The sequence below is a fragment of the Cynocephalus volans genome, chromosome 10 (genome assembly GCF_027409185.1).
Source record: "Cynocephalus volans isolate mCynVol1 chromosome 10, mCynVol1.pri, whole genome shotgun sequence".
Taxonomy (NCBI): domain Eukaryota; kingdom Metazoa; phylum Chordata; class Mammalia; order Dermoptera; family Cynocephalidae; genus Cynocephalus; species Cynocephalus volans.
Genome location: NC_084469.1, coordinates 130,502,431 through 130,515,676, shown reverse-complemented (window position 1 = coordinate 130,515,676; position 13,246 = coordinate 130,502,431). Strand labels below are relative to the sequence as shown.

The 13,246-nt window shown below is 36.4% G+C and overlaps 1 protein-coding gene across 4 annotated transcripts in view; it reads left to right on the top strand.

Moving 5' to 3' along the window:
- The window catches only part of NFAT5 (nuclear factor of activated T cells 5), a 123,044-nt gene that overhangs the window by 101,641 nt on the left and 8,157 nt on the right, over window positions 1-13,246 (top strand). For all 4 annotated transcript variants that reach the window (XM_063110536.1, XM_063110533.1, XM_063110534.1 and 1 more), the window contains one exon: window positions 12,946-13,094. In XM_063110536.1, the coding sequence (XP_062966606.1) occupies window positions 12,946-13,094 (149 nt within the window). The remainder of the gene's footprint in view (window positions 1-12,945; window positions 13,095-13,246) is intronic.

Genomic DNA, 13,246 nt, shown 5'->3' with positions numbered 1-13,246 from the left:
GTTCCCCAATATTAAAACTCTCAACAGTATATGTAACAAAGTCTATAAGGCGTCTTGCTACCAATAAGTTTAGTGCCTCACATTGAGACCAAAGAGACTGATGTGAACTACAGGCATTTGAAAAAATTTCTTTAGATTCTTTAATTATCATTCTTCCTTTTGGCATCTTTATTTAGTCCCCTGTCAATCTCGAGAGACAATGAAGATAAACTATATCCTCAGGATGTTATAACATGGTAGAGCAGATTATTTCATTAGCATATTTCTAATACAACTATGATATACAATGATGATGTTTTTGTGCCTTTACATATGAAGATGCTGATTACATAATGGCATGTTTCTGTAATTCTGGCTTTTAGTTGTGTTTTCTACACTTAAATTCATATGGGTTAAATCAAATTAAATAAAAAATTTTAAATACTCATTTAGGTTTTCCAGGAGCATAATATACTTAATAAATTTTATCAAATACAATGAAATTTTTTTCTATTGTCAATAATAAAATTCAGCATTCTCATGTATAATGTGTTCAATATAACTTGCCATTATAATTTCTGACCATGAACACTTTGAAGAGTACATTAATGAGGAATTATGAACTAGTAAATAAACTGCCAAGATTATCAAATTCTATTGAAGGAAAATTTACAAATCTATGGATAGCTGTAGCTAACATTTATTGAATATATATTAAAAGCTAGGCAATATGTCAGATTCTTTAGAGACATTAGTTTATTTAATCTTCCAAACTCTGTGAGGTGGGTAACATTGTTCTCATTTCATAGATGAAGAAGGCAGAGCTCCAGGGAGGTTAAATAATTTGCCTAACATTCCTTAGCTAGGATTAAAAAAATATTGATTGAAGTTCAGTATGTATTATTAAAATAACACATCTAAGCAAAAAATCATTCAAACCATGTTTATTAGATGAATAATACCATAATTAATTAATAGTTAAAGAAAGGCAAGGTGGTTTCTCCTTTGCCAACTTTGAAGCATCTGTTCTTTTCTACAGAAATACCTTGATGCTGCTTTTGACTGAGGAACACAATCTAATCTGATATGAAATTTCTCACACAGATTATGCATTGAAGATTAAAAGTTTTTAAACACTGTGTTTAATTCTTAGTAATAAAAAGATTTAGTTGTTTGATCAAAATGTTACTAGCCTAAAAAATAGATAAGAAGCAGGCATATACATATTATTTCTTATCACAGTTCAGACCTTCTTATTTTGAGAATTACCTTATCAGTTGGAAGTATGATAAAAATTTTATGAAGATATAAAATTAAATTGAATACTAAACTATCTTGTCAGTTTGAATTTTTCATTTGTCATTTCAAATACAATATTATTAATTAGAGATTCCCGACCAATTAAAAAAGCAATAGCTTTCAGAAGCAAGGATTTTCCTTCACAGTTTATTTCTATGACTCCTTGAAATCAAGCTTTAGTATTATGCCGAGGTGCTATGTGGAGATTTAATTAGATATACTTTAATGATGAAGACTAAGCAGCATAAATGACTTTAAAATTTGTGTGATAGCAATAATCCTCCAAGTTATGGTCTTATAAATAGCTGTCAATTACAATGAGATTTAGAACTTGATACCCAAAGATGATATTTTGGACACATATTGAAGTTTTCTGTCTAAAGTAAGCTTTACCCAACTGTGTATATATCCTTAACACAAAAGTAATACAAATCAAATAAGATTAAGTGTATGATGTACACTATCATAAACAGTTTCTTGGGAATATTTCCAGAAAGCTGTTTATATCTGTACAGGTACAGATAGATGTGAGTGTAAAGTAGATAGATTGTGCAAAGACTCTGTGATACAGGTTTAGGGCCTAGGGATAAAGTATTAATGTACGTTCTATCAGTTGCAGCTTTGTAAGGAGTAGTTAATTGGATAAGTGTGAGAAATAGTTGAGATATATTTTTCTGTAACTGGTTGTACTATGTGGGAACGTTTAGGAGCCTGCAGGAACCATGGAGATAATCTAGTTCAATATCATTTTTTAGGTGAATAAACTGAGGTTTAGAGGGGTTAAGTGATTTGATCAAGTGCACACAGCTAGTAAATGACAGAGGTTGCAACTTAACATTTTCCCCAAAAGTCTATATTCTGTTTACTCTATTTCCTCTGTTATAAATCTTAATTCGTATCTTAACCAAATGTATTTATGTTTGACCTAATGCTGCTTGCTGGCCACAAGTTTTAGTAAAAATTACTGTTATTCGGATTTTCAAAGGTTGTTATTATTTGGTATGGGTGGAAGAGAAAGCTGTTTAAAAGTTGTTTGGCATAAACTATCAATTCGATATTCTCTACAAATTCGAGTCAGTAGTGGGATAATTACATATGTCTTTTTTATTTACCATCTGAATTTTCTTTCTTTCTTCTTCTTTTTTTTCTTAACTTGTAAAGAAATAATATTTATCGCTTACAGTTTTGGGAGCTGGAAGTCCAAAGTCTGTGTAACACTTATGGTGAGGGCCTTCTTTGGTGGTGACTTTAGCAGTGCAAGGTATCACATTGAAAGAAAAGCAAAAGCAAGAGAGAGAGAGAGAGAGAGAGAGAGAGAGAGAGAGAGAGAGGGAGCTTCTCATGTGCTCTCCTTTTAAAGCCATCAGAACCATGCCCATGACTACCATTAAACCATCAATGGATTAATCCATTCACTGTGGCGTGGTCCTCACAATCTAATCACTTCTTCAAGGTTCCACGTTTCAATTACCATAATAGGATTTCCTGCCCTCTTAACACTGTCAGAGTCAAGGGGTTAAGTTTCTAATACATGAACTTGGGGGAACACAATTCAATCCACAGCATTTGACCCCAGGCCCCAAAAGTTCATGTCCTTTTCATAGGTAATTATATTCGTTCCATCCCCAAAATCTTAATTTGTTTCAACTCAAAGGTCCAAAGTCCAAAGTTCCATCTATGAAATCAAAACAAGTTATCTACTTCCAAGATACAATGGTGGGACAAACATAGGGTACATATTCCCATTCAAAAAGGGAGAAATACACCAAAAGAAACGTGGAACAGGTCCCAAATAAGTGTGAAACCCAGCAGGGCAGGCATTAAATCTCAGAGCTGGTGAATCATTTACCTCAACTCCATGTTTGGCATTCTCTGCACACTGGTAAAGAGGTTAGGTCCCCAAGTCCTTGGGTAGCTCCACTTCTGTGGCTTTCCTGGTTTCTGGCCATGCTTTAACTCTTACAGGCTGGCATTGTATGTTGGTAGCTCCACAGATCTGGGATCTTATGGTGGTCCCGTTCTTACGGCTCTACTAATAGGGTTTCTCTACAGCAACTCTAACCCCACGTTTCCGCTTGGCATTACTCTAGTGAAGGCTGTCTGCGATGACTCCACTGTTGTGATAGATCTCTTTCTGAGTCCCCAGGTTTTCCATACATTCTTTGGAATTAGGGTGGAGGCTCCCAAGCTTCCACAGCTCTAGCATTCTGTGAGCCTGCAGACAATACCACCAATGTTTGCAGCTTGTATTTTCCAAAGCTGCAGGTCTGGCCACACCTGGGGCAAATTTAGGTACAGCTAGAGCAGCTGGGGTGCTGGTGCTGGAGGCAGCTTCCCCAGGTAGCCCTGGGCAGCCAGCCCATGGAGGGTGCCTCGGGCCTGTTCCCCAAAACCATTCTCTCTCACTAGGCCTCTGAGCCTGTGATAGGAGTTGTAGCCTAGAAGACTTCTGAAATGCCTTCAGAGCCTTTCTCCTATTGTCTTGGCTATTAGTACCTGGCTGCCTCATAGCCATGCTAATGTCTATAGCAACTAACTAGTCCTTCCATTGCACCTTTGAATTTTTCTCCTAAAAATACTCTCTCATTTTCTAGCACATGCCCAGGCTGCAAAATTTCCAAATCTTTATGATCTGCTTCCCTTTTAATTATTTCTGGCTTATATCATGCCTTTGTTGCCATATCTGAGCATAGGCTGTTACCAGGAGCCATACAGCTGTCGGAATGCTTTGCTGCTTAGAAATTTCTTCTGCCAGATACCCTGATTCATAAATTCAAAGTTTCACATTCCATAAAACTTTTAGACATGAACAGAATGCAGTCAAGTTCCTTACCAGTTCATAGCAAGGGTGATCTTTGCCCCAGTTTCCAATAAACTCCTTCTCCTTTACATCTGAGACCTCCTTAGAATGGTTTCTGCAGTCTGTATTTCTATCAGCATTCTGCTTGCCAACATTTAACCAGTCTCTAAGATGTTCCAAACTTTCCTCACCAGCATCTAGGCTTTTCCTGTTCTGTTCCTCCAAATTCTTCTAGCCTGCCCAGTACCCAGTTCCAAAGCCTCTTCCACATTTTTTAGTATTTGTTATAAGCAACCCCTCACTTCTCTGGTACCACTTTCCTGTATTAGTCTGTTTCTATTGCTTATAACAGAAATACCTGAAACTGTGTAATTTATAAGCAATTTTTATTGCTTACAGTTTCAGTGGCTGGGAAGTCCAAAGTCCAGAGAACACTTGTGGTGAGGGCCTTCACAGGTGGTGACTTCAGCGATGCAGGGTATCACATTGTGAGAAAGGCAGAGAAGCAAGAGCTGGATTTTTAAAACTGGCTTAAAGGTCTCCCCCAGCTCTTGGTAGTGCATAGATTTTACTTGTTTGCATTTTTTCTTTCCTCATTAGAATATAATTCCCAGATAGTAGGGACTTTATCCATCTTATTCATCACTGGATTTCCAGAACCTAGTATAGTGCCTAGAACATTGTAGGGGCTTAATAAATACATGTTGAAAATGTAGGAAGAAAAGATATGGTAACATCTCTCAAGACATTTAATATTGGTTGGGTTTTTTTTGGGGGGGGGGCACAGTGTGCTGCTGGCCAGTATGGGGATCTGAACCCTTGACCTTGGTGTTATAATGCCATGCTCTAACCAACTGAGCTAACTGGCCAGCCCCTAATATTGTTTAAAGGCCCATTCAAATACACTTGTGGGTTCTGGGACAAAATAGTGTAGATAGTTTTCTCTCCTCCTGTCTAAATACTAAATATCTTGGAAATAATTTAACAATAATAAGAGGACTTTGCAATATGGAAAGAAGAAGGTAGACTGGCTAGGGACCTCAGAATTTGAAGAAGGACACCATAGTGAACTTCCTGGGTATATTAGTCCGTTTTGTGTTACTATAACAGAATACCTGCAACTGGGTGATTTATAAAGAAAACAAAATTTATTGCTTACAGTTTATGAGGCTAGGAAGTCCAAAGTCCATCTGGTGGTGGTGACAGTGACCCAGTGGTCTCACATTGCAAGATAGTGGGAGCAGAGAGAGCAAAAGGTAGACTCCCCTTTTCTAGCCCTCAGAACCATACCCCTGACCCTGACCACCATTTTTAATTCATTCACTACTGCATGGTCCTACAATCCAATCACCTCTTCAAGGCTTCACCTTTCAATTACTGTAATAGAATCTCCCACCCTCTTAACAGTCACAGTGTGGGCTAAGATTCTAATACATAAAACTTGGGGGACACAATTCAAGCTTCAGGGAGTTTTGGGGGGACATAATTCAATCTACTACACTGGGTTTTTGTTTTATCTCTTGTTTATCCCACATTGGGTGCCAGAGAGGCCTACAACCCAAAAGGCATAGACAGAACTGCCAAAAGGCATAGACAAAGATAAGACAATAGATAAACAAGAAAAGTCTGCTCTCTTTGGCCAAAGGACTAAGAAAGGGAAAGCCCAGCACAGACTTAGTGGGATGACTTATGGCAGCAGCAGGCCCCCTGAGTTTGGGGGGCCAACCCATCCCCCACCCGTACGTGCAGCAGCAATAACATAACCTAGGGGGTCGACTTACCCCATGCCCCCACCTGCCAGCAGCAGTGAGCCCAATCTTCCAGTAGAACCCAGGAGAGCCAACACATACCAGGCCGCACATATGCCAGCAGCAGTGGGCTGATCTATCTGCAGGAATGGCAACAGCAGAACCCAGGGGGGCAACCCACCCCCCACCCCACACCAGACAATAGCAGGCAGACTCTCTACCTGTACGGATGGCACCAGCAAGCCCAGTATGTTCCTCTCCTTTCCTCAACAGCAGACAGAGACCCAAACCCAGAAGCTCCTAGCCCTTTACCCATGAGCAGAAGAAGATCTAGGCCAGCATCTTCAAACCTTCCACCCAGTAACAGAGGGCAACCCAGAGGCAGAAGGTGAACCAGGTCTGGGGTCTCTCAACCATTCACCCAATGGTAGGGAGCCACCCAAACTCATAGCTCTTGACCCTCCACCCAGTGGCAGAAGGCAGCTCACATTGGTGCTTCCCTACCCCCAGAAGCACCAGCAGTGAATGAATCAGAAGTTTAGTGGCACTAGCATAGTAGAGAACAGAGCAGGTGAAATGCTTTCTGTCCTACAGATCCTGAAACCCTCATCCCCACCAGGCAGCCCAGGGAAGCACATTCCACTCATGAAGGCAGCGCTAGCAACAGGGATCCAGATGGAGCTCAACACCAAGTCAAGGGTTAAGATTCCCTTACCAGTCATCTTAAAAAAAAAAAAAAAAAAAAATCAAAATGGTATCTATATGAGGTGATGAATATGTTAAGTAGCTTGTTTGTAGTGTTTATTTCACAGTGTATACATACACCAGAACTTCAAGTTGTATACCTTAAATACAGAGGGCCTTCAAAAAGTTCATGGAAATATTTATATTATCTTTTAATTCCATTTTTCCATGAACTTTTTGAAGTATCCTTATATATGCAATTTTTAACTAGTCAATTATACCTTAATTGGAGAAAAAATAAAAATAAAAGAATTTAAATCATGCAGCATGTATGTTCTCTGACCATAGAATCAAAGTAGAACTCAATAACAGAAAGACAATAAGAAAATCTTTAAACACATTGAAGTTAATCAGAATACTTCTAAGCAATCCATGAGTCAAAGAGAAAGTTTCAAAAGAAATTAAAAAATAGATTGAAATGAACGAAAATGAAAATACAGCATATTAAAATTTGTGGGATGTAAGAGACAAGTACTACAAAATGGCCCCAGGTATCACAGTAACAAAGGAGGTGAAAGGTTTGTCAGCACTTTGGCCCCTGATTTGGGCAGAGTTCCTGTAGGCTTGAAAGAGGGGAAAGAAAGGAAGCCCCTATCTGTCTGAAATTCCACAGTGGAAATTTAGCAGCCTCAGATTCTTCCTAAGTTCTCTAATGTTTTCTTAGCACAGACAGCCAATTTTAGCTGTCAATGAAAGTTTATTTTTTAATGCAAGAGCCTAGATTCCTATTCTTTCTAAAAGGCTTTTTATTTATTTTATTTGATTTTCCTAAACATGCTTATTAGACTTTTATTTCACAAAAGAACTAACCCTCTTGCATATATGTGAAATGATAAATAATGTAACAGGTTACATATGGGTGCTATGGTTTGAATGTTTGTCCCCTCCAAAGTTCATTTTGAAAATTAATCCCTAATATGGTATTTGAAAAGTGTGGCTTTTAAGAGGTGATCGGATCATGAGGGCTGTGAATGGATTAATCCATTCATGGATTAACAGGTTAATGGATTAATGGGTTATCATGGGAGTAGACCGATGACTTTATAAGGAGAGGAAAAGAGCATGTGAACATGCTCAGCCTCCTCACTGTGTGATACCATGAGATTCTGAAGAGAGTTCCTACTAGGAAGGAGGCTCTCACGAGATGCACCCCTCAGCATTGGACTGTTCAGCTTCCAAAACTAAGAAATACATTTATTTTCTTTATAAATTACCCAGTTTCAGATATTGTTATAAATGACAAATAACTGACTTAGGCATTTTTTTTGTTTTTATGTGTATTACGTAAAGTGCTGTATGGTGCAGTATTTTAATATTGTGTATAAAAGCCGTCAAATCATATAACCAAAATGTTGGAAAATAAAGGAAAAACTCAGTGTTAATTTCAAGTTACCAATAAAAAGAAATTTGTGAAATGCAGCTAAAGCAGTGCTGAGAGAGCAATTTATAGCACTAGACACATTAGAAAAAAGGTCTTAAGTCAGTAATCTAAATTCCTACCTGAATAAACTAGAAAAAGAAAAAAATAAATAAATCCAAGGCAAGCAGAATGAAAGGAAATAAGCAGAAGGACAAAAGAGCAGAAATCAATGAAATTAAAACTGGAAAAAAAATAAGAGAAAAATCAATGAAACCAAAAACTGGTTTTTTGGGGAAAAAAAAAAAATTGATAGCCTCTATCAAGACTAACAAAAAAGAGAGAAGACACAAATCACCAATATCAGAAATGAAACAGAGGGATCACTGCAGATCCTACAGTCACTAAATGAATAAGGGAACACCTCAATCTCCCTTAGAATCATAAATTTGACAATTTAGAAGAAATGGACCAATCCCTCAAAAACCGCAAATGACCAAAGCTGAAGCAAGATGAGATAGATAGCCTGAATGGTCCTATAACCATTAAAGAAATTTCATTTGTAATTATAAAGCTCCCAAAAGAGAAATCCTTGTACCCAGATGGCTTTACTGGAGAATTTTACTAACCATTTAAAGAAGAATTAACACAAATTTTACATAGTTTCTTTCAGAAACTAGAAGAGAACACTTCTCAATTTGTTTTATGAAGCCAGTATTGCCTTGATATCAAAACCAGACGAAGACATTAAAAAAAAAAAAAGACTTAATATCTGTCATGAACAAAAAAATTCCTCAGCAAAATATTAGCAAATCACATGAAACAATGTATAAAATAAGAACCGGCCAGTTAGCTCACTTGGTTAGGGCATGGTGCTAGTAAGAATAATTATATACCATGACCAAGTAGGATTTATTTCAGGTATGTAAGATTGGTTCAGATTAGAAAAGCAATCAGTATAATCTGCCATATTAAAATGCTAAAGAGGAAGAATCATATCATCAAATCACTTGACACGCAAAAAGCATTTGACAAAATCTAACACCATTCGTGACAAAAACTCTCAGCAAATTAGGAAGTAGAGAGGTAGAGAGGCAATACCTCAATTTTATAGAGAGCATTTACAAGAAACCTTTAGCTAACATCATACTTACTGGTAAAGACTGAGTGCTAAGATTGAGAACACAGCAAGGATGTCCAGTCACCACTCTTATTCAATATAGTAGTTAAAATTCTACCCATTGCAGTAAGGTAATAAAAAGAAAGAAAGGCATACAGATTGGAAAGGAAGAAACAAATTGTCCCTATTTGCAGATGACGTGATTATGTAGGTTTAAAATCCTGAGTAATGTAGAAAAAAAAAAAAGACTCCTAGAACTGAACAATTAGTGAGTTCAGCAAGGCCACAGGATACAAGGTCAACACATAAAAATCAATTATATTTCTATATATTGACAATGAGGATATGGAAACCAAAGTTTAAAGCACAATATAATTTACAATGGCTTCAAAGAAAAAGAAATATCTAGGTATAAACTTTAAAAAGTACAGAATCTATATGATGAAAATTACAAAATACTAATGAAAGAAATTAAGGAAGACCTAAATAAATGTAGAGAGAGATCATACTAATGGTTTGATGATTCAACATAATAAAGATGTCAGTTCTCCCCAAATTGACCTGAAAGTTTAACACAATTAGTATCAAAGTTCCAGTAGTTTTTGTAGACATAAACAAGCTTATTCTGAAATTTATATAGAAAGGCAGGCACAAGCCTTAGAATATGCAAAATTATCTTGAAAAAGAATAAAATGGAAGAAATCACCTTACTCAATATTAAGGCTTACTCTGTAGCTACAGTAATCAAGGTAGTGGTGGAGGGATAGATCAGTAACACAGAATGAGAACCCAGAAATAGACTCACACTAACATACCCAAATGATTTTTGACAAAGGCAAAAAATCGTTTCAGAGAAGAAAAGATGGACTTCTCAGCAAATGGTGCTGTAGCAGTTGGATTTCAGTAGGCAAAAAAATAAACATGGACTTCAACTGCACGCCTTATACAAAGTAGATAACCCAAAATAGATCACAGACTTAAATGTAAAATGTAAAAGTATAAAAATTTTAGAAAAAATATGGGGGAAAACTTCAGGATCTAGAGCTAGGCAAACAATTCTTATTCTTATACTTGATACCAAATACACAGTCCATAGAAGGGGATATTGATACAATTGAACCTCATCAAAATTAAAATTTTTGCTCCGTGAAAGATCTTGTTAAGAGGGTAAAAGTACAAGACAAACTACAAACTGGGAGAAAATATTTGTAAACCACATGTCCAAGAAAGGACTAGCAGCTGAAGTATACAGAGAACTCTCAAAACTCAATAGTTGAAAAAACCAGAAATCCAATTAGAAAATGGGCAAAAGACATGAGCAGATATTTCATGAAGAGTATACAGATGGGAAATAAGCATATTAAAAGATATTTAACTTCTTTAGCCATTTGGTAAATGCAAATTAAAACCACACGGAGTTTTTACTACGTACTCATCATAATGGCTGAAATGATAAATAGTGACACCACCAAATGCTGGTGAGGATGTGGAGAAACTGGCTGTCATACATTGCTAGTGGGAATGTAAAATGGTACAGCCATTCTGAGAACTAATTTGGCAGTTTCCTATAAAACTAAACACATAGTAACTGTATGACTCAAAAATTGTACTCTTGGTCATTTATCACAGATAAATGGAAGTTTATATTGACATAGAAAACTTGTACACAAATGTTCATAACAGCATTATTCATATAGCCGAAAACTGTAAACAACCTGTATGTCCTTCAATGGATGAATGATTAAGCAAAGTGTGGTACATCCATACCATGAAATACTACTCATCAATTAAAAAGAATGAATTATTGATACATGCAATGACTTGGATATATCTTCAGAGAATTATGCTGAGTGAAAAAAAAACAATCACAGAAGGTTATATTCTATAATTTGTTTACTATAAGTCATAATTTAAGTGTCTATTTTTTGGCTAGCTGGTTAGCTCACTTGGTTAGAGTGACATGCTGATAACAACAAGGTCAAGGGTTTGGATCCCCTTACTGGCCAGCCAGCAAAAAAAAAGTCTACTTTTTGATGCTGTGGTGGTAGCATGAGATACAAAACTGGTGTATCAAGATGAATGCTCCCTTTTTGAAGTGCACTGGCTTGAGGACTCCTGGTATGAGCCTGAATTATCCCCCAAGACCCTTTCAAGTACCTTGAATTGTACTACCAAATATGACCAGGGCATATTATAGGACACAGCGTGGAAATCTTCAAGAGTTTAAAGCTTAATATCAACCATTACACTCTCCTCTTAGCATATTGCTGCCTGGCAATATAAAGTCTCAAAACTTTTTAAGGGCTATGAGATTGTTTGAGCGTTTCTCTCCTCAACAAAATTCAAGCTTCTCATTAGAAAATGCCACAAAGTAATTAATAAATTTTGCTTTTCTAAATTAATGTCTTAGAAAACTTGAATTTGTCAAGTTGAACACTTGAACACATTGCTCTTTTAGACAGGACTTAAAAATTTTTTTTTTCAGAAATAACTATTTTAGGTTTTACCAACTAAATTTCCAAAGCAAAACTAGAAAGTATTTCCCACCTCCTTCTACCTCCATTTTGAGGAGTAGTTATAGATGTGCACCGAGGAAAGGCAACACATATCAGATAAGGTAGATTCTACCGCTTCACTATATCTACTTTCACCCCTTGATTCCTTTTCTTTCTTTTTTTTTAATCTACTTGAGTCTGCCATTGGCACTTAGTAGAGCCTACTGTTATTGCTAAAGAGTCTTCTGAACTGAGCACACAGCCAAATCCCGATCTAAAAGTTTACCACTACTTTGAGGCACTGTGGAGAGAAACATAGATTCCCTAGAAATCATAGCTGTTAATTTCTTAATTTGATACTGAGAAGAAATCCTGGCTACAAAGAGAATTTTTAAATGGCATATGGTATTTAGGTTGGATAGCTAAATTTGTAAATATTTTGATCCAAAAATATTTGAAACTTTCTGGTCTTCAACTTGCCTCACAGCCAATTGGCTAAAAATCTAATTTCTATGTTAATTGATTACATTGAGGGAAGGGAAAGTGTTTGTTTAACTTTTGTCATTCTGTGTTTTGTTATTCTACTAAATAATTTGAGAAATGAATCATTTACTCATCTTTGGACCTGTTTTCACCTAGATTTTTCCAATGCTAATACAGTTCAACTCACAATCTAACTTTGACTGAGACAAAACTTCAGCTCATGCAAAGGGCAGGCATTTAAAAGTAGTCTTGGATTGTCTCACAGAACACTTTGAAAGACCATCAGTGTTCTATTAAGTTGATCCTTTAATTTTCAACTTGCTTTATTCTTGCTTTTGAATTCTATTAGAATGTGAACTCCGTGTACCATTACCCAGTTTCCCTCAATGTTAACATCTTATATAATACAAGAAATCTCAATGAGGATGTTGATTTATACGGTCCAATGATCTTGTTCAGATTTCCTGTTTTACACATACTTGTGTGTAAGAGTGTGTGGGTAATATGCCCTAGTCATGTTTGGTAGTATAATTCAAGGTACTTGGAAGGGTCTTGGATATAGCTTGATAATTGAATTGTTTAAGGTAGTTAATATTTAGCTTGTAATTTCAGGCCCATACCAGGAGTCCTCAAGCCCGTGCACTTCAAAAAAGGGAGGGTTCATCTTGATACACCAGTTTTGTATCTCATGCTACCATTATAGCATCAAAAAATAGACTGTTTTTTTCTTCTTTTGGGTGGCTGGCTGGTAAGGGGATCTGAACCCTTGACCTTGGTGTTATCAGCACTTCACTATAATCAAGTAAGCTAACCAGCTAGCCAAAAAATAGGCCTTTAAATCGTATCTTATAGTCAGTAAATTATAGAATGAAATAGTTGGGTTTTTTGTGACTTTAAACTTTTCTTTTTTGTGTGTGCAGCAATGAAAACCACTGGATGTAACTTAGATAAGGTAAATATTCTTCCTAATGCCCTGATCAACCCACTCATGTCAAGCAGTATGATTAAGAGTGAAGATGTTACTCCAATGGAAGTAACAGCAGAAAAAAGATCTTCCCCTATTTTTAAGGTAAGCTATATTGCTAGTGCCCCAAATCTTAACCTCACATATAAAAATTGCTATATTTTACTTTTCCTATTTCTTTCACATTTGTTTTACTTTAGATGCACTTAATGAATTTTTCTTTTCAGAGTGAATACTTCCAATATACATTTTGACAA